Source organism: Panulirus ornatus, chromosome 1, assembly GCF_036320965.1.
Source record: "Panulirus ornatus isolate Po-2019 chromosome 1, ASM3632096v1, whole genome shotgun sequence".
NCBI classification, from domain to species: domain Eukaryota; kingdom Metazoa; phylum Arthropoda; class Malacostraca; order Decapoda; family Palinuridae; genus Panulirus; species Panulirus ornatus.
The window spans coordinates 15708407-15731834 of NC_092224.1; the positions used below are offsets into that span (position 1 = coordinate 15708407).

At 40.0% G+C, this 23428-nt stretch overlaps 1 protein-coding gene across 3 annotated transcripts in view; it reads right to left on the minus strand.

The window, feature by feature from the left end:
- The window catches only part of emb (exportin-1 emb), a 149085-nt gene that overhangs the window by 109653 nt on the left and 16004 nt on the right, over positions 1-23428 (minus strand). For all 3 annotated transcript variants that reach the window (XM_071678569.1, XM_071678751.1, XM_071678663.1), the window contains exons 2-5: positions 23015-23131; positions 15645-15819; positions 3423-3529; positions 3007-3237 (exon numbers count right to left, since the gene is read on the minus strand). In XM_071678569.1, the coding sequence (XP_071534670.1) occupies positions 3007-3237; positions 3423-3529; positions 15645-15819; positions 23015-23131 (630 nt within the window). The remainder of the gene's footprint in view (positions 1-3006; positions 3238-3422; positions 3530-15644; positions 15820-23014; positions 23132-23428) is intronic.

Below are 23428 nucleotides of genomic sequence, written 5' to 3' on the forward strand. Positions count from 1 at the left end.
CTCTTAACTTTCTTCTTTCACACACTTTACCAAACTCAGTCACCAGCTTCTGCAGTTTCTCACATGAATCAGCCACCAGCGCTGTATCATCAGCGAACAACAACTGACTCACTTCCCAAGCTCTCTCATCCACAACAGACTTCATACTTGCCCCTCTTTCCAAAACTCTTACATTCACCTCCCTAACAACCCCATCCATAAACAAATTAAACAACCATGGAGACATCACACACCCCTGTGACAAACCTACATTCACTGAGAACCAATCACTTTCCTCTCTCCCTACACGTACACATGCCTTACATCCTCGATAAAAACTTTTCACTGCTTCTAACAACTTGCCTCCCACACCATATATTCTTAATACCTTCCACAGAGTATCTCTATCAACTCTATCATATGCCTTCTCCAGATCCATAAATGCTACATACAAATCCATTTGCTTTTCTAAATATTTCTCACATACATTCTTCAAAGCAAACACCTGATCTAAACATCCTCTACCACTTCTGAAACCACACTGCTCTTCCCCAATCTGATGCTCTGTACATGCCTTCACCCTCTCAATCAATACCCTCCCATATAATTTACCGGGAATACTCAACAAACTTATACCTCTGTTTATATATATATATATATATATATATATATATATGTGTGTGGGGCCTGGATGTGGAAAGGGAGCTGTGGTTTCGGGCATTATTGCATGACAGCTAGAGACTGAGTGTGAACGAATGGGGCCTTTGTTGTCTTTTCCTAGCGCTACCTCGCACACATGAGGGGGGAGGGGGATGGTATTCCATGTGTGGCGAGGAGGCGATGGGAAGGAATAAAGGCAGACAGTGTGAACTGTGTGCATGGGTATATATGTATGTGTCTGTGTGAGTATATACATGTATACATTGAGATGTATAGGTATGTATATTTGCGTGTGTGGACGTGTATGTATATACATGTGTATGGGGGTGGGTTGGGCCATTTCTTTCGTGTTCCCTTGCGCTACCTTGCAAATGTGGGAGACAGCGACAAAGCAAAATAAATAAATAAATATATATATATATATATATATATATATATATATATGAAATACTTAGAAAAGCAAATGGATTTGTATGTAGCATTTATGGATCTGGAGAAGGCATATGATAGAGTTGATAGAGATACTCTGTGGAAGGTATTAAGAATATATGGTGTGGGAGGCAAGTTGTTAGAAGCAGTGAAAAGTTTTTATCGAGGATGTAAGGCATGTGTACGTGTAGGAAGAGAGGAAAGTGATTGGTTCTCAGTGAATGTAGGTTTGCGGCAGGGGTGTGTGATGTCTCCATGGTTGTTTAATTTGTTTATGGATGGGGTTGTTAGGGAGGTGAATGCAAGAGTTTTGGAAAGAGGGGCAAGTATGAAGTCTGTTGGGGATGAGAGAGCTTGGGAAGTGAGTCAGGTGTTGTTCGCTGATGATACAGCACTGGTGGCTGATTCATGTGAGAAACTGCAGAAGCTGGTGACTGAGTTTGGTAAAGTGTGTGAAAGACGAAAGTTAAGACTAAATGTGAATAAGAGCAAGGTTATTAGGTACAGTAGGGTTGAGGGTCAAGTCAATTGGGAGGTAAGTTTGAATGGAGAAAAACTGGAGGAAGTAAAGTGTTTTAGATATCTGGGAGTGGATCTGGCAGCGGATGGAACCATGGAAAGGGGAGTGGATCATAGGGTGGGGGAGGGGGCGAAAATCCTCGGAGCCTTGAAGAATGTGTGGAAGTCGAGAACATTATCTCGGAAAGCAAAAATGGGTATGTTTGAAGGAATAGTGGTTCCAACAATGTTGTATGGTTGCGAGGCGTGGGCTATGGATAGAGTTGTGCGCAGGAGGATGGACGTGCTGGAAATGAGATGTTTGAGGACAATGTGTGGTGTGAGGTGGTTTGATCGAGTAAGTAACATAAGGGTAAGAGAGATGTGTGGAAATAAAAAGAGCGTGGTTGAGAGAGCAGAAGAGGGCGTTTTGAAATGGTTTGGGCACATGGAGAGAATGAGTGAGGAAAGATTGATCAAGAGGATATATGTGTCGGAGGTGGAGGGAACAAGGAGAAGTGGGAGACCAAATTGGAGGTGGAAAGATGGAGTGAAAAAGATTTTGTATGATCGGGGCCTGAACATGCAGGAGGGTGAAAGGAGGGCAAGGAATAGAGTGAATTGGATCGATGTGGTATACCAGGGTTGACGTGCTGTCAGTGGATTGAATCAGGGCATGTGAAGCGTCTGGGGTAAACCATGGAAAGCTGTGTAGGTATGTATATTTGCGTGTGTGGACATATGTATATACATGTGTATGGGGGTGGGTTGGGCCATTTCTTTCGTCTGTTTCCTTGCGCTACCTCGCAAACGCGGGAGACAGTGGCAAAAAAAAAAAAAAATATGTATGTATGTATGTAAATATATGTATATGCAAGTGTATGTGCGCATATGTGTATACATGTGTATGTGTCTTTCTTCGGTTTCCTGGCACTACCCTGATAAGGTGGGAAACAGCAATCAAGTATGAAAAAAAAATGCACTTCATCCCAATATCTCTCTATCTAATAATCATTTGTTCCTCTGTTCAATTTCAAAGCACCACAATTCAACCATGTAAAAGCATAAAAAAGCATAACCTTGCTGGGTATAACTATATTTTCCACTCTCTCTCTTGGGAACCCCAAGAGCTGGGAATGTTCTGGTTTATATTTTTTATACTTGAAGCTGGGAATGTTCTAGTTTATATTTTTCATACTTGCTCATCATTTCCTGTGTCAGTGAGGAAGCACAAGAACAGACAAACATGAAGCATCACTCACTCACATCCATTCTCTAAATGTCATGCATGTGTAATGCACCAAAACAGTTCATCATACAGCAACATACAGAAAAAAAATGTTTATCTAAAACCATGTGAAACATCCAACATAACTGATTTCAAACTCTTACCCCTAAAATTCTCTAAAGAAAGGGGGGGGGGGGGGGGTTAAAACTCACCATGACATAAAGACACAGAAGGAAAACTTGCTGAAACTCAGAGCACATGGTATCCTTGAGGTGCTTTGCCTTGGTCTGAGTCATCTGTCCTGTGGAGAAGTCAAATACTTCCTCGGACAGCAACTTCAAAATGACCATATTATTTTGACACATAGATTCATTCGTTTTACTTGCTCCTACAATATCAGGGATGAATGACTGCCAGTTTTTTGGCCATTCACGCTTGAGGATCTGTTTAAATTTGCAGATACTTAGTAACATGAAAATTATACCAAATATATATACATTATTTATATATATATATATATATATATATGCATATATCAGTAATCATCCAAAACACAATTCAAGAACATAATTGACACTTAAAATGCAAGACAATATTTTGCACAAAAAATAAATATCACATCACTTACCTGTACAAGAATCATGTTTAGTTTATTCAAATAAACTTTCTCTCTGTCAAGAGATTCTGGTGTACTGGACAATTTGATGATAACATTGACTATGTACTTCTTAATACCTGTAAAAGTTAATATACATCTCATTTCTATGTCCTTGTCTTTAATAATACTGAATAAGACATCCAAATTTTGGTAAATTTATTTACCTGAAACACAAACATAAAAAAAGAATATAACTTGTCTATCTAGGTGCTTGAAAATGGACTAAAATTAGTTTGTATACGAGAGATTTGTAATTTTACAGTTTCTGCCCCACAGAGATCATCTAGTAAGTAACATGATTTTCCAATTCTATTTGTTTCTTAGATATCCCCCCCCTTCCTCCATAACAATCTTATCTTTATGGATTACACCCACAGAACTTACAAAATTGCTGTTATAGGCAACTGAGAGACCTGCTTTTTCAAAGCACTCTTGTCATTCACCATGCAAATATATGGTATACATAATGCTAACTAAAAATTCTTAGGATAAACCATAAAATTGCCAAATGATTAATCCTTCAGTCCAACTTACATGATAATGTACATAAAAGTTTTCAAACTTCATCAAAAGCAACAAATAAACAAGTAATGATGACAACCAAACTTAAAATCACTAACACACTTTAGTTCATCAAAAATGTTCACCTACCAAGCCACAATTACTCAATTTTGCATAATGCCACAATTAATAAATTAGCAAATTATTGAACCAGAAACTGATAACCTAACTATATAATCATAAAAAATATATAAATTCTTCATTTAGTCCTTCCACTGTTTAATGTCTAACTGATAAAGTTTAAACACAAAGTTTTGAATAAAAAAATGTTTCTGTATTCAAACAATAACATCCCAAAGTTGAGTGCTACAATCAATGTGGTGACCAAGGTATGGAAAAACAGCATATAGTAAGATGAAGTCATAACAAGTAACTCATCATACCATCCCCAGCAGCATATCTGAGGTCTGCTAACAAACTTTTGGCTATGCAGAGTTCTGCCAATAAGTTTCCACAGCCAGTCAGGGTTTTTGAGTTATAACGCTAACTAACAGTTACTCATATTCCCATAACAAGATTCTAGAACATGGGTTCTGTCAAGGTTAACATTCAATATTGAAAAGTCCTAGAGACCAAAACATGCTGAAGGGCATGTGCAATGGCAATTGATCAGGAAAACTGTGTCTACACTTTATGCATTAACAGTGTAAGGGCAACTGATCAGGGCAACTGTAAGTCTTTACACTTTATATGTGTAATTTGCAAATTTTGCATAAAGAAAACTCACCTTTCTCGATCTGTCACACAGCTTTTTTTTTTTTTTTTTTGTTACCCAAGATGGCACTAGCAGTTGAGGCCCTACTCAAGGCCATTCATCTCATTTATCACAACCCCAAAACCTCTTTCTAAAGAAGAGTCCTGGCGTTACCCAGGATCATTTCCACGGGTCTCCTGAAGCCCAAGGCTGTGATACTTCCAGCAGCAAGGAAATGTGAACTCCTTTGGAGTGGGAAGTTCTTTGAAGAGAATGTACTCACCATGATACCACCTAACCAAGGGTGAATTTTCACTTGTACATCAAATTTGAGCAGGCAGAGTCCAGTAGTACCTAACATCAGATATGACATGTCCTACTCTCTCCCCATGCTGTACAAATCATGTAATTACAGACCAAAACAGAGTGCCATATCACAAGACAACAAACACATACTACAGCCGAGACTCATAGTACAGGTAACCAAGTCCATACACCTCAACTACTGCTATAACACAGGACAAAGCATCTGCACACCACAGCTTAGTGCCATAAAACAGGACATCACATCCAAGCACCACAGCTGAGACTTTGTATCCACATATACAATACTGCTGATTGTGATGTGTTCTTGGGCTGCCCAGGGTTGAGACCGCATTAATTCGAATCATGGCCATAACACTCAGTCCGCATTAAAACCTAGCTGTTCATCCTCCCCTTGAGGTAGGTCAATAACTTGGATATCTGCCAGGAAACAGACAAAGAAAGACCCATCCATGAACATACACACATATACATACAAGTACATTTATATTCAATTATCTATTATACTTGATCGCCGTTTCCTGCATCAGCGAGGCAGCAACAGGAAACATACAAAAAAAGGCCTCATTCAGTCTCTAGCTATCATGTGTAATGCACCGAAACCACAGTTCCCTTTCCACATCCAGGCCCCACACACCTTTCCATGATTTACCCTAGACATTTCATATGCCCTGGTTCAGTCCACTGACAGCACGTCAATCCCAGTATACCACATCATTCCAATATACTCTATTCCGTCTAAGCCTATTAACCTCTTGCATGTTCAGGCCCCAACAGCTCAAAACCTTTTTCACTCTAACTTTCCACCTCCAACTTGGTCTCCCACTTCTTGTTACCTCCACCTCTGACACATATCTCCTCTTTGTCAACCTTTCCTCACTCATTCTCTCCATATGTTCACACCATTTCAACACACCATCTTCTGCTCTCTCAACCACAGTTCTTTTATTACCACACATTTCTGTTACCATTTCATTACTTACCTGATCAAACCACCTCACCCCAAATATTGTCATGTACATGTATATATACATATAAGAATATATACATAAATACATACACATACATAAATATACATGTGCTTGCCTTCAACCATTCCCAGCACCACTCTGCCCCACCGGAAACAGCAGTGCCACCCCTAGCGTCAGAGGTAGCGCCAGGAAACAGACGAAAAATGCTCACATCCACTCACATTTATTCTCTAACTGTAGTAAGTAATGCACCGAAACCACAGCTCCCATGTTCAGGCCCCACAAACCTTTCCATGGTTTACCCATATACACAGAAGCTGGTGACTGAGTTTGGTAAAGTGTGCGAAAGAAAGTTGAGAGTAAATGTGAATAAGAGCAAGGTTATTAGGTACAGTAGGGTTGAGGGTCAAGTCAATTGGGAGGTAAGTTTGAATGGAGAAAAACTGGAGGAAGTGAAGTGTTTTAGATATCTGGGAGTGGATTTGGCAGCGGATGGAACCATGGAAGCCAAAGTGAATCATAAGGGGGGGATTCTGGGAGTGTTGAAGAATGTGTGGAAGTCGAGAACATTATCTCGGAAAGCAAAAATGGGTATGTTTGAAGGAATAGTGGTTCCAACAATTTTGTATGGATGCGAGGCCTGGGCTATGGATAGAGTTGTGCGGAGGAGGGGGGATGAACTGGAAATGAGATGTTTGAGGACAATATGTGGTGTGAGGTGGTTTGATCTAGTAAGTAATAATAGGGTAAGAGAGATGTGTGGTAATAAAAAGAGTGTGGTTGAGAGAGCACAAGAGGGTGTTTTGAAATGGTTTGGTCACATGGAGAGAATGAGTGAGGAGAGATTGACAAAGAGGATATATGTATCAGAGGTGGAGGGAACGAGGAGAAGTGGGAGGCCAAATTGGAGGTGGAAAGATGGAGTGAAAAAGATTTTGAGTGATCGGGGCCTGAACATGCAGGAGGGTGAAAGGCGAGCAAGGAATAGAGTGAATTGGAACAATGTGGTATACCGGGGTCGACGTGCTGTCAATGGATTGAACCAGGGCATGTGAAGCATCTGGGGTAAACCATGGAAAGTTCTGTGGGGCCTGGATGTGGAAAGGGAGCTGTGGTTTTGGTGCATTATTACATGACAGCTAGAGACTGAGTGTGAACGAATGTGGCCTTTATTGTCTTTTCCTAGCGCTACCTCGCACACATGATGGGGGAGGGGGTTGTTATTTCCGGTGTCGTGGGGTGGCAATGGGAATTAATAAGGGCAGACAGTATGAATTTTTTTTTTTTTTTTTTTTTTTTTTATACTTTGTCGCTGTCTCCCGCGTTTGCGAGGTAGCGCAAGGAAACAGACGAAAGAAATGGCCCAACCCCCCCATACACATGTATATACATACGTCCACACACGCAAATATACATACCTACACAGCTTTCCATGGTTTACCCCAGACGCTTCACATGCCTTGATTCAATCCACTGACAGCACGTCAACCCCGGTATACCACATCGCTCCAATTCACTCTATTCCTTGCCCTCCTTTCACCCTCCTGCATGTTCAGGCCCCGATCACACAAAATCTTTTTCACTCCATCTTTCCACCTCCAATTTGGTCTCCCTCTTCTCCTCGTTCCCTCCACCTCCGACACATATATCCTCTTGGTCAATCTTTCCTCACTCATTCTCTCCATGTGCCCAAACCACTTCAAAACACCCTCTTCTGCTCTCTCAACCACACTCTTTTTATTTCCACACATCTCTCTTACCCTTACGTTACTCACTCGATCAAACCACCTCACACCACACATTGTCCTCAAACATCTCATTTCCAGCACATCCATCCTCCTGCGCACAACTCTATCCATAGCCCACGCCTCGCAACCATACAACATTGTTGGAACCACTATTCCTTCAAACATACCCATTTTTGCTTTCCGAGATAATGTTCTCGACTTCCACACATTCTTCAAGGCCCCAAAATTTTCGCCCCCTCCCCCACCCTATGATCCACTTCCGCTTCCATGGTTCCATCCGCTGCCAGATCCACTCCCAGATATCTAAAACACTTTACTTCCTCCAGTTTTTCTCCATTCAAACTCACCTCCCAATTGACTTGACCCTCAACCCTACTGTACCTAATAACCTTGCTCTTATTCACATTTACTCTTAACTTTCTTCTTCCACACACTTTACCAAACTCAGTCACCAGCTTCTGCAGTTTCTCACATGAATCAGCCACCAGCGCTGTATCATCAGCGAACAACAACTGACTCACTTCCCAAGCTCTCTCATCCCCAACAGACTTCATACTTGCCCCTCTTTCCAAAACTCTTGCATTCACCTCCCTAACAACCCCATCCATAAACAAATTAAACAACCATGGAGACATCACACACCCCTGTCGCAAACCTACATTCACTGAGAACCAATCACTTTCCTCTCTTCCTACACGTACACATGCCTTACATCCTCGATAAAAACTTTTCACTGCTTCTAACAACTTTCCTCCCACACCATATATTCTTAATACCTTCCACAGAGCATCTCTATCAACTGTATTGTTGACTGGTTGGTAAGGTTATTTAATGTAAGTATGACGCATGGTGAGGTGCCTGAGGATTGGCGGAATGCGTGCATAGTGCCATTGTACAAAGGCAAAGGGGATAAGAGTGAGTGCTCAAATTACAGAGGTATAAGTTTGTTGAGTATTCCTGGTAAATTATATGGGAGGGTATTGATTGAGAGGGTGAAGGCATGTACAGAGCATCAGATTGGGGAAGAGCAGTGTGGTTTCAGAAGTGGTAGAGGATGTGTGGATCAGGTGTTTGCTTTGAAGAATGTATGTGAGAAATACTTAGAAAAGCAAATGGATTTGTATGTAGCATTTATGGATCTGGAGTATGAATTATGTACATGTATATATATGTATATGTCTGTGTGTGTATACATATGTATATGTTGAGATGTATAGGTATGTATATTTGCGTGTGTGGACATGTTGGGCCATTCTTTCATCTGTTTCCTTGCTCTACCTCGCTAACACGGGAGACAGCGACAAAGCAAAATATAATAATAAAATATAAGTATACATGTAAGTAAAACTTGCATACTTTTGTTTATCTACTATCATTTGTGGTGATTAAAATTATAAAAGTATTGAAAGCATATATAACATTTGTCTCTAAATGTATATCTCAATGCATGAATGTCTTCATTGCTTTTGATGACTACAAAATTTTTTTGAATGCATCTTCACTAATAACATGGGTCTATATGGGGAAAAAAAGGTTTCCATTATGGAATTTTGTATTATGGATATATTTTCAAGAACACATCTCTTTTGTAACATGGGAGACCTACATATCAAAATTTCTTACATCTAGCAAAATTCTATCCTTTCTTAACAATATAGGCTGTACCTCATGCATTCCTCGCGTGTCGTAGAAAGCGACTAGAGGGGACGGGAGCGGGGGGCCGGAAATCCTCCCCCCCTTTGTATTAACTTTCTAAAATGGGAAACAGAAGAAGGAGTCACGCGGGGAGTGCTCATCCTCCTCGAAGGCTCAGAGTGGGGTGCCTAAATGTGTGTGGATGTAACCAAGATGTGAAAAAAGGAGAGATAGGTAGTATGTTTGAGGAAAGGAACCTGGATGTTTTGGCTCTGAGTGAAACGAAGCTCAAGGGTAAAGGGGAAGAGTGGTTTGGAAATGTCTGGGGAGTGAAGTCAGGGGTTAGTGAGAGGACAAGAGCAAGGGAAGGAGTAGCAATACTCCTGAAACAGGAGTTGTGGGAGTATGTCATAGAATGTAAGAAAGTAAATTCTCGATTAATATGGGTAAAATTGAAAGTTGATGGAGAGAGGTGGGTGATTATTGGTGCATATGCACCTGGGCATGAGAAGAAAGATCATGAGAGGCAAGTGTTTTGGGAGCAGCTAAATGAGTGTGTTAGCGGTTTTGATGCACGAGACCGGGTTATAGTGATGGGTGATTTGAATGCAAAGGTGAGTAATGTGGCAGTTGAGGGAATAATTGGTATGCATGGGGTGTTCAGTGTTGTAAATGGAAATGGTGAAGAGCTTGTAGATTTATGTGCTGAAAAAGGACTGATGATTGGGAATACCTGGTTTAAAAAGCGAGATATACATAAGTATACTTATGTAAGTAGGAGAGATGGCCAGAGAGCGTTATTGGATTACGTGTTAATGGACAGGCGCGCGAAAGAGAGACTTTTGGATGTCAATGTGCTGAGAGGTGCAACTGGAGGGATGTCTGATCATTATCTTGTGGAGGCTAAGGTGAAGATTAGTATGGGTTTTCAGAAAAGAAGAGTGAATGTTGGGGTGAAGAAGGTGGTGAGAGTAAGTGAGCTTGGGAAGGAGACCTGTGTGAAGAAGTATCAGGAGAGACTGTGTACAGAATGGAAAAAGGTGAGAACAATGGAAGTAAGGGGAGTGGGGGAGGAATGGGATGTATTTAGGGAAGCAGTGATGGATTGCGCAAAAGATGCTTGTGGCATGAGAAGAGTGGGAGGTGGGCTGTTTAGAAAGGGTAGTGAGTGGTGGGATGAAGAAGTAAGAGTATTAGTGAAAGAGAAGAGAGAGGCATTTGGACGATTTTTGCAGGGAAAAAATGCAATTGAGTGGGAGAAGTATAAAAGAAAGAGACAGGAGGTCAAGAGAAAGGTGCAAGAGGTGAAAAAAAGGGCAAATGAGAGTTGGGGTGAGAGACTATCAGTAAATTTTAGGGAGAATAAAAAGATGTTCTGGAAGGAGGTAAATAGGGTGCGTAAGACAAGGGAGCAAATGGGAACCTCAGTAAAGGGCGTAAATGGGGAGGTGATAACAAGTAGTGGTGATGTGAGAAGGAGATGGAATGAGTATTTTGAAGGTTTGTTGAATGTGTCTGATGACAGAGTGGCAGATATAGGGTGTTTTGGTCGAGGTGGTGTGCAAAGTGAGAGGGTTAGGGAAAATGATTTGGTAAACAGAGAAGAGGTAGTAAAAGCTTTGCGGAAGATGAAAGCCGGCAAGGCAGCAGGTTTGGATGGTATTGCAGTGGAATTTATTAAAAAAGGGGGTGACTGTATTGTTGACTGGTTGGTAAGGTTATTTAATGTATGTATGACTCATGGTGAGGTGCCTGAGGATTGGCGGAATGCTTGCATAGTGCCGTTGTACAAAGGCAAAGGGGATAAGAGTGAGTGCTCAAATTACAGAGGTATAAGTTTGTTGAGTATTCCTGGTAAATTATATGGGAGGGTATTGATTGAGAGGGTGAAGGCATGTACAGAGCATCAGATTGGGGAAGAGCAGTGTGGTTTCAGAAGTGGTAGAGGATGTGTGGATCAGGTGTTTGCTTTGAAGAATGTATGTGAGAAATACTTAGAAAAGCAAATGGATTTGTATGTAGCATTTATGGATCTGGAGAAGGCATATGATAGAGTTGATAGAGATGCTCTGTGGAAGGTATTAAGAATATATGGTGTGGGAGGCAAGTTGTTAGAAGCAGTGAAAAGTTTTTATCGAGGATGTAAGGCATGTGTACGTGTAGGAAGAGAGGAAAGTGATTGGTTCTCAGTGAATGTAGGTTTGCGGCAGGGGTGTGTGATGTCTCCATGGTTGTTTAATTTGTTTATGGATGGGGTTGTTAGGGAGGTAAATGCAAGAGTTTTGGAAAGAGGGGCAAGTATGAAGTCTGTTGGGGATGAGAGAGCTTGGGAAGTGAGTCAGTTGTTGTTCGCTGATGATACAGCGCTGGTGGCGGATTCATGTGAGAAACTGCAGAAGCTGGTGACGGAGTTTGGTAAAGTGTGTGGAAGAAGAAAGTTAAGAGTAAATGTCAATAAGAGCAAGGTTATTAGGTACAGTAGGGTTGAGGGTCAAGTCATTTGGGAGGTGAGTTTGAATGGTGAGAGGCTGGAGGAAGTGAAGTGTTTTAGATATCTGGGAGTGGATCTGTCAGCGGATGGAACCATGGAAGCGGAAGTGGATCATAGGGTGGGGGAGGGGGCGAAAATTTTGGGAGCCTTGAAAAATGTGTGGAAGTCGAGAACATTATCCCGGAAAGCAAAAATGGGTATGTTTGAAGGAATAGTAGTTCCAACAATGTTGTATGGTTGCGAGGCGTGGGCTATGGATAGAGTTGTGCGCAGGAGGATGGATGTGCTGGAAATGAGATGTTTGAGGACAATGTGTGGTGTGAGGTGGTTTGATCGAGTAAGTAACGTAAGGGTAAGAGAGATGTGTGGAAATAAAAAGAGCGTGGTTGAGAGAGCAGAAGAGGGTGTTTTGAAATGGTTTGGGCACATGGAGAGAATGAGTGAGGAAAGATTGACCAAGAGGATATATGTGTCGGAGGTGGAGGGAACGAGGAGAAGAGGGAGACCAAATTGGAGGTGGAAAGATGGAGTGAAAAGGATTTTGTGTGATCGGGGCCTGAACATGCAGGAGGGTGAAAGGAGGGCAAGGAATAGAGTGAATTGGAGCGATGTGGTGTACAGGGGTTGACGTGATGTCAGTGGATTGAATCAAGGCATGTGAAGCGTCTGGGGTAAACCATGGAAGGCTGTGTAGGTATGTATATTTGCGTGTGTGGACGTGTGTATGTACATGTGTATGGGGGGGGTTGGGCCATTTCTTTCGTCTGTTTCCTTGCGCTACCTCGCAAACGCGGGAGACAGCGACAAAGTATAAAAAAAAAAAAAAAAAAAAAAAAAACCTCATGCATCTGTCATCATTGGGACCTGGCCACTGCCAGACCACAGAAATGTTGGAAAATAGAAACTGATCCCTAAGTCATACACAGTTGATGATCTTATCTCAGAACTCACACAAAGTCTTTATCAACTTTTTTCAGTACCTCCATCTTTTCAAGCATGGATAATGATTTATGCTTACAGTTATTAGTACTAGCACCATCTGCAACTCTTGGTCTCTTGGATGACATCCTGAAGGGCTAAAATACAGCTGAATATAAGAAAGTAACAGGACTGTTAACTAGCTTGGCTACAGCGTAAACAGATTTGGCACCTTAGCGCGGCTAACATCACCACTCTGGTGGCAGATCCACAAACTTATAACTAATGGCGGCAGATTTAAAACATGCCGGACCACACAGCATTGGATTAGAGAGGTACAACCTGTGCTAAGTCATCCTTGGAATCCTAAACATTCAAACCAACATAACACCATATTTTCAAAGCATCATCAGTATATACTACTCCTTGTGGTCATGTCATTACAAGAAAACTAAAACTATCTATCTATCTATCTACATCTCTGAAGCCCATTCCCTTCAGAAACTCCCTCAAGGGGATAGGCATAGCAAAAGTCTCCATAACTGGTGAACTCCAGTTTCGCTTCTTGGCCCTTAGTGTTTCACCCTTAACAGGCCACTGGCAGAAGGCAACTCTAGCTCAAAGTGTTCAGAGGCTCCTATTTACTGTTCCTACGGACCACTTCCACCTGATGTTCCTGCCTAATGTTCCAATCTACCACTTCTATTCAATGTACCTATCTACCACTTCTATCCACTGCTCCTAAAAGAGAGGGCTTGCACAAAAGCGCTAACCCCAAGAAAATCTAGTTATGAACAATGAGCTGTGTGAGATAAGTTTTGCCAAGTGTTATTTATGTTCAACAAGGAGAGCTTATATGTTTGTGGACTAAATGCCAGCAGTCCATGGGTGCGTGAGGCAAAAGGAAAAGACAGCTACCTGGGTCAGAGGAGTGCAACTTGACAACCAGAAAACAATTTTGTCAGAGGATTTCTCACTCCAAAGGAGTCCATCCCTTCCCTGCAACTGTTTAGTGCAGCCATGAAGCTGCACAAAGAGGCACTAAGTTATATAATAATAATCAAATAAAATTCTTCCATATTTGTTTGCTGTTTCTGTGTTAGCAAGACAGCACCTAGGGCAGATGAAGATAAGGCCCCATTTACTCAAATCCATTCTCTACCTGCCATTGTAATGCACCAAAGCCAAAGCCCTCTATCCACAACCAGGCCCCCAAAGACCTTTCCATGGATTCCTTTGGCTGCTTTGTAAGAAATGGTTCAGTCCACAGTAAAAATCACTTCAATTCACTCTAACCCTTGCATCCCTTTCACCCAAATGCATGTTCATGCCCGAACCAATCAAAACATTTTTATCTCCATCAGTCCATCTCCTTTTAGTCTACCTCTCATATTTGTCCGATCCACTTCCAACATCCGTCAAGCTCTCCTTACTCATTTTCTCCATATGTCCAATCCACTTCAGTACATCCTCCTCAGCTCAATCAACCATACTCTTCTTATTACCACACCTCTCTCTTAACTTATCATTTCTTAATCAACTCTCCTCACACCACACACTGTCCTCACACATTCCAACACAGTCACCTTCTGTGCATTCTCATATACAACCCATGCCTAGCATCCACACAACACCGTCAGAACTATCATACCTTCAAGCATATGTACCTATCTTTGACCTTCCACACATTCCTCATACCTTCACCTATTTCACAACTCACTTCTGCTTCCATAGTTCCATTCGCTGCCAAATTAACTCCTAGGTATCTGAAACACTTCAATTCCTCCAAGTTTCCTCCATTCAAACTCAAATCACAACTAACCTGCCTATTGCACTGCTAAGCCTAATAATCTTACTTCTATTGGCATTTACTTTCAACTTTCTCCACACACAAACTCCCAAACTCTGACATCAGCTTCTGCAATTTCTCACTTAAATATGCCACCAGCATTGTGTCGTAAGCAAACAAAAACTGGTTCGACTTCCATGCCCCCACACCCTACAAACTGATGACCTGCAACTCTCTCCAAGACCTTTGCATTTACCTCCCATATCACTCCATCCATAAACAAATTAAACAGCCATGATGACATCATAAACAACTCCACAGATTCAAATTCACCTCAAACCACTCAATCTCTTCTCAACCTACATACACACATACTTTACTCCATGATAAAAACTACTTACTACTTCCAACACCTTTCCTCCAACATCATACATTTGTAACATGCTGTACAAAGCATCTCTATCAATCATACAATATACTTCTTCTAAATCCAAAAATGCCACAAGTAATTCTCTAATTATTTCTCACACAGATTCTTCAAGTAAATACCTGATTACCACTCCTAAAACCACATTGTTCTTCCCTAGTCTGATCTGTGCTAGCAACCACCCTCTCCATCACAATTCTTCCAAACAACTTACCAGACAGTCAGCAAATTTATACCTATGTAATTTGAACACTCACCTTTGTCCCGTTTGCCTATATACAAAGGCACTGTATATATAATTTCTTTAAATCCAAAAATGCAACAAGTAATTACTTCTCTAATTATTTCTCACAAGGATTCTTCAAGTAAATACCAGATTACCACTCCTAAAACCACATTGTTCTTCCCTAATCTGATCTGTGCTTGCCACCACCCTTTCCATCACAATTCTTCCAAACAACTTACCAGAGACAGTCAGCATATTTATACCTATGCAATTTGAGTACTCAGCTTTGTCCTGTTTGCCTATATGTAATGGCACTGTATGTGTATTCTACCCAAAAACAAAAATAGAAACAATATTACTAGATGGTCTTTCACACTCCATGTGTCCAGTTAAAAAAAGACACCTTACCTTCACATTGATCTCGAGGTAGTACCTTCCATCTTGTATTAATAACCTGTTCAAGGATCTGGAGTGCATAATACTTTGTCTGTTGGTTTTGTGAATATTCAAGAATGGCATCTACACGTGTCCAAGCATCAGGGTGCTCTTTTAATGTTGTTAGTACCTCTTGTGCTATCCGTTGCTATCAAGGAAGAGAAAAGACATGATTAGACTCTTCAACTTCAAAATTCACAAGGTAACATCTACAACATTCCCATACTAAACCTATCTTCCTAAATATTCAATGTATTCAACCAAAAATTCCAACTCTGTACATTCAAGTTCTGCAGCTCTTAATTCTGCATAATGACTTGTTAGGTAATATGGGTCTGAAAACAGTAAAATAATAATAAAAAAAAAAGATTATGTCTGAGTACCACTATGACAGACAACAGGTCATACCTACATATAATAAAAAAAAAAAAAATTATGTCTGAGTACCACTATGACAGACAACAGGTCATACCTAAATATTCTCCACATCCGTACACATTTTCTCACAACCAGGAGAAAGTGGTTTCGTCATCATATCCCAACTACTAATCTAAGCTGGTGACATCAGTCCTGACCCTTGATCACTAATGTACCTCTGCTCACGCTGCCAAAGCTCATTAGTGAAAGACACCACTCTATCACTAGACAAGCAGCAAACACTAATACAGAATATTCCAAAACCTCCTTACCCAAGCAAAAGCATCTGACAAACAGAATGAAATGCTGTCTCTCTTCATAAACAAACTCTACTACTCCACAGAATCCTACCCACAAACTGAATATACTGCAACTCAAAAAGTATGCTATTAGTAACAAATACCCACAAATACTCAACCAATTTCGAGAACACACCATCCACAAAGATCTCACCCAAGAAGTCAGATTCACATCCATATCCTCCCACCCTTCTACATCTACACAACCACAGGAAAAGATAGACAGCTAGGACAAACCATGTCTTTCTCCAACACCAGTCACACTTCAAAGGAGATCAAAATGACACCCTAATAATACAATCCATAATATAAAACTTTACAAAGGTAACAACATTCACCAGTCCTACACATACAGACCACCTGGAGCAAGCTACAAAAGCTGTTCTCTGACCACCTGTGCATTCTGATAACACTCCACCTGGTCTATCAAAGTATCACAACCATTAAGAAGACTTAAACAAACAAGACGAAAGCAGACTAAAGAGCTTTCACACTGTACATGGAAACAAAGCTCCAAAATTTCAGCAAAGATAACTTCCCATCCCTAAACCATGCAAACTCACACTTCATCAACATCAACAAAGCCTACAAAAATTACATACCACAAGGTATAGCTCTAAGTATAGCCCCCTACAATTTACACACCTCATAAAACAAAGAAATCAGCCTTAACAAAACCTCTCACCATTAGCAGAAATCACAGAACATATCCAGACTCCAAGTAACAGAACAGACACTCAGGAATTAGTCAGAGCTCCAAAAGAATTCTAAATCATGGTTTACACATGATCACAAGAATATCTACATAGGAGTTCATCAATGAATGTGTGCTAAAAATCAACCAATTAAGTACTCTAACCAAGTCATGTTTAAGTCCAACATAATTAAGCAATGTCTAAAGAGAAGTGAAGTCATATTCATGTCATAAATGTGAAGTCAAATGCTGGATGTAAGAGACAAGATCCTGGATGCATTAATCTCTAAAGGGCCTTATATGTACTTGAACAGGTTACAGTAAGGAAAATCTACTGGCATCAGTAAAGGTTGCCTCTTCCTGCACTTGCCTGTGTTCAAGGGTGTTTTTTTTCAGTATGCGGAGATACCTTACATTGCAACACTGTAATTAGCATCACGGAAAAAATGCTTATGTGCCAGTTACCTAGATAAGGTACACTTCTCAGAGAAAGCACTGGATACTTTCTGCAACAAGCATGTACATTTGGTATGGCCTTGCAAACTATTGATAGTCCCTAATCCATGAATGATGGTGATACTGATTCACAAGATGCAGAGCAATTACGAATATATAAAAATGTGATTTTGATAACATAAAAGTTATCTTGATAATCATAATGAGGAAATAAACATCCCTTAAACACTATCAGAGATTATTATATTAAAAAATTTCGGAAACAGCGTGCAGTTAATAACAAATAGTATATAAAGCGGAAAATGTCAAATATGTATGAAAAAAATTATTTTATCTATTTATTATACTTTGTAAAATAACTAAATAAATAACTTTGTCGCTGTCTCCTGCAATAGCGAGGTAGCACAAGGAAACAGACGAAAGAATGGCCCAACCCACCCACATAGACAGGTACATACATACACGTCCACACACGCACATATACATACCTATACATCTCAACGTATACATATATATACACACACAGACATATACATATGTCACTCAAAATCTTTTCCACTCCACCTTTCCACCTCCAATTAGGTCTCCCAATTTTTCCTCGTTTCCTCCATCTCTGACACATATATCCAATATCCTCTTGGTCAATCTTTCCTCACTCATTCTCTCCATGTGACCTAACCATTTCAAACCATCCTCTTCTGCCCTCTCAACCACACTCTTTTTATTACCACACATCTCTCTTACCATTTAATTACTTACTCGATCAAACAACCTCACACCACATATTGTCCTCAAACATCTCATCTCCAGCATATCCACCCTCCTCCACACAACTCTATCTATAGCCCATGCCTCACAACCAACATTGCTGGAACCACTATTCCTTCAAACATACCCATTTTGGCTTTCCAAGATAATGTTCTTGATTTACACACATTTTTCAAAGCTCTCAGAACTTTCAACCTCTCCCCCACCCTATGATTCACTTCCCCTCCCATGGTTCCATCCGCTGCCAAATCCACTCCCAGATATCTAAAACACTTCACTTCCTCCAGTTTTTCTCCATTCAAACTTACTCGATCAAACCACCTCACAACACATATTGTCCTCAAAAATCTCATTTTCCAGAGGTAAAAGTGTTGGCAAGAAAGATAATGAATCAAAAAGGGTGCAAGGAGGAGTGTGAAAGAAAAGTGACAGAAAGTTTACATGTAAGTGTAGTAAATGCAGGAATGCTGTCATGTGTGAATGAGGTAATTTGAATGTTTAGAGAAAAACTGTTAAAGGTTGGAGACTTTGTAGCTGGATACAAGGTTCTGAGATATAAGAATACAAGTTGGATGTTGGATGGATTAGATTAGAAATACTGTGGAATAGAAGAAATATGACTTTGCTAGACTGCTCAAAAGGTGGGAAGAATGTTGGATGTATAAGCAAAATGTTAAAAGCCTGGTGGAGGAGAGCAAAGAAAAAGAAAATGAAGACTTTGGGAGAAAACTGAGGAAAATGTTTAAGGAAAATAAAAAATAGTACTGGTAGGAGGTGAATAAGGAAAAGTGGTGGATGTAAGAGTGAAGAAGTGTACATGTGAAGTAAGAAGGGAAGTTTCTGAATCATAAGGTTAATGCAGAAGGTGAAGCAGCAGTCATTACAAGCATGGGTATGTGGGATGGAAAGAAAAGGATAAAAGTTCAAGGGCCTAAAGCAAGAAGGGAGGTGAAAAGGGCATTAAAATGGATGAAGGTAGGAAAGGCTCTGGAGTGCATGGTATTAAAGCTGAAATACTGAAGTATGAAGGACAAAGTGAGGAAGACTGGATGCATATCATCTGTAAATTAGCATGGAAACACCTGGCGGTGCCAGAGGATTGGGTGAACACTACTATTTTTCCTTTAATCAAGGAAAGGGTGCCAAGGATGTATGTAGCAATTATAGGAGAATAAGTATGTTAAGTATACCAAGAAAAGTGTATGCAAGAGTGTTGGCTGACAGTGTGATAGAAGTGAGTGAATGGAGAATGAGGAGCTAAGGTAGGAAATTTGTGAATCAAATTTTTGCAAGGAGAAAGGCTGTGGAAAGTATCAATTGAAAGATAAGCACTGAATTCATCTTTCATAGAGCTTGAGTTGGCTTATGAGGGAGTAGAGCAGAATGCTTCATGGAATGTATTAAGGAAATAGGAAGTTGGGAGAACAAACCTAAATAATACCTATAGAACAGGGAAAGTGAACCAACACTGCAGCATAAGGCAAGGAGGTCAAGCTTGGAAGTTACCCAGGGACAGTTTATCAGGCAGATTGCTTTTGACTCAACTCTGTCAAGTAAGGATGCAGACCTAGAACCTTCCTTAAATGTGAGAGCAGTAGTCCATACAAGGACGAATCAATCCCTTGTATAAACAGAGTAACTGATCAGAAGAAAAGTTTCAACATCTTAATAGGACAACCAGTTTCTTTGAGGCAGACTTAGCTATTTCTGTAATGTGGGGTTTCCAAGAAAGACTAGCTGTTACAGTAATACTAAGTGCATTCTCTGAGTCAAGATGCAGAATCACAGAACCATCAAAGGGGAGACAAGTGTTGTGAGGAATTTTTGATAGAGAGATGGGTTGAAACTGTGCCTTGGCAGCATTAAACTTAAAAAAATTTTGTCTACCCTACTGAGATATCCTGTCCAAGTCTGAGTTTACTGAGGAAGCTGTGTTGAGAGAAGATGCAGATCGAGTAAGAGAAGAGGGAGGAGAAACGAAGGATGCGGATGAATGCAGTATTGAGTCGTCAGTGTAAGAGTGCATTAGATTGGGTGGCAGGAAATTCTTAATAGCAGAAATTTCCATACTGCACAAGCAGCACAGATCCAAACACAATGGTGGTGTATCAATGACCTGCAAGTTGGAACATGGAACATGTCACCCTACGACCTGCACTTATTCCACCTGCCAACCCTCACTGAAGTTTTGTCACACTTTCTACTGCACACATCTGTATAGTAGCAAATTTTGATGGAACTGAAAGAGATAATGGATGAAGTAGGATCCTCACAAAACAGTGAAGCTAGTGGTCCTGCATAAAGCGAAGGATGAGTGTATTCTGATTTTAAGAACATAGCTACTTCAGTTATAGCAGGAAAAGCATTTTTACACAAAGAATCATTGTGACCCTGACCTTAGATCTTTTCATCCTAATTTCAATTAGGATCTTCTTTCCCTAGGGTAGTTCACCTATGAAGTTTCCCATCTCTAGGTAAAAAACTATTCATTTACAGAATGCAATTCTTTTAAGTGGAAGATATTACCATGAAATTGACCTTCTGACCCAATAATCAATATAAGTCTTCCCCTCCCCATGGGTAATCCACATTTGAAATTTTCTGATTCTGCATCCAAGGCTAGTTCAGTTGCAAGAGGTAATGCATTTTCTTACATGAATGTACTTTGTGGCCTTGATTTTGGACTGTTGGTCAAATGATGGTTTTTCCTCATGGGTAGTTTACCTACAAAGTTTCCTGCTTTTACATATGAAGTTATTTATGAAGTTTCCTATCTCTGGGTCCAAAACTATTCATCTACAGTAAGGAATACAGTTTCTTTTAAAGATGGTGTCACCTTGACCTTGCATAATTCACCATGGACAAAGGTACTATTGTCACGAGTCCAACTTTTTTCTTTTGCCTTAATAATTATGTTCCTCCCAGGCCACTCCACTTTCATTATTCACTTCCATATCATGATGTTCCTTTCAACCATCTTCAACCCATACATTATTGTTTTCTTGACAACTACATGTACAGAGAGAGAGAGAGAGAGAGAGAGAGAGAGAGAAGAGAGAGAGAGAGAGAGAGAGAGAGAGAGAGAGAGAGAGAGAGAGAGAGAGAGAGAGGGATGTACAAACAAATTATTCTTCTAAATCACTGCATGAGATAAGAACCAATAAATTGTTTATCTTCATCTAATCAAAATTCAACATGAATGCATAAAGCTGAAATCAAAAGATAAGTCCAAGTTATACACATGGGTATAGATACAAATGCAGGATCCTTATCTATATTCAAATTCTTGCTTCATATCAGTCAGTAAATCAAAGTTCAACTAAAACCTCATTCAAAACTAATGACTCAAGGATGGAAATCAAGTACACATTTACAGAAGACACCATCTGTAAACATTATCTTTGGACTTTACTCCCCAGCGAGTGATGGTCACTCAGTCAACCACCTTGGTTGCTCTCTGATTGGATCGGTTGTCCTGCTGCCTCCACCCATTCACAGCGATCTCCACTTCCTGATGTGACCAGATGAAACCAGATCTTGTGTTAATGTAGTTCTCAATCCCTTCCTCTAGGTAAGTTCTCACACTATCACTAAATGAATTGTCACTTGCTTTGGCATCAACTGTTTAGTGAGTGCAAGAGCTTACCAAGAGGATGGGATTAAGAACAATGATAACACAAGGTCTGGGTTCATCTGCTGGTCATGTAAGGAAACGGAGATCACTATGAATGGATGGAGGCAGCAGGGAAAGTGACCGAATCAAAGAACAACACGCCAAGGCGTCTGACCAGGTGACCATCACATGCTGGGGAATATGGTCCTGCTGAATGTTGGAATCAGTATCTCCTGAGAAAGACCGTTGAACGGTCAAAACGTTGAGGTATGTCCCAGCTCCAACCCATTTGTTTCCGTACCATCCTGTTTTCCACATATCTCATTATGTATATGCAAATATTCCAAAATCCAAAAAAATCCAAAAATCTGAAACACTTCTGGTCACAGGCATTTCAGATATGGGATACTCAACCTGTACTTTTATATCTCATTTTGTATTGGCCTTAGTAACTTTAATATTCTTTGTAAACATATGAAATGGCCATATTTACTTTGGAGGCAGTAACTATTGGTTAAATGCACAGAAAAACCATAGCAATGATAAGCACTGGATTTGTTTAAAAGCTGACCATCTGTGAGTGGGACACAAACTGCACTCTTTATTACCATGAAGTCACCACAATATGCATAATGAGACATCATATACCTTAATCATCTTGAAATATCTTTTTTATGGGAAAATACTTGAACATTAAAAATATAAACATTAAAATTATAGTTATTTTTCTAATGTCGTAAATGCATGGGGTCAAGGGAAAGCATACAAATTTGTACAATTCTCGTCATAAATGTGAAATTAACACTGAGTTGTTATTAAACAGAACGTAGCTGTAGGAAACAAACTTTTGCCCCTATTCTAATTTTGTTTTGCTTCATTTCACCTACATTTGTATATTCTGTGATTAGTGTACTTTAAATGATACATCTAAATCAATATCAACCTTAACATTACAATAAGAACATGCATTTTAGTCTTTTCAACCTTCAAGCTTCATCCAAATTGGGACAGTACAGGAAAAAAACATTCAGAATACGAGAAAAGAGGGAAAAACTGTAGTCAGCATACATGTAAAAGTCAATAAATCAAATCATACCTGTTCACCAATGCCATTGTACATGAAACCAATGACATTATCCAGGAGAGGTATATCAAGCTTCTGGTTGAAATCAAGAAGCTTAGATGCTTCAACTGTCAAACTCATCTTCTCAATCTGTAAGAGAAAGGCAAAATTATAACTTCTGGAATAACAGCAAAAAGGATCAAGATTCTTTAGTGGTTACTCTTGAGATAATCACTGTCCATAATTTACACCAGTAAAAGCTTCAAAACAATACATGTCCTACTCTAGATTATTTCCAATATAAACATTTGTATAATTACTTATTTGTAAAGGGAGGAACTTTTTCACTCATTAGGTCCCATCACTTGAATTCTATCATACAACTCTTTAATCTAGCATATTGCTTGCAATCACAATTTCATCACCAAATTTATTGCATTTCCTTAC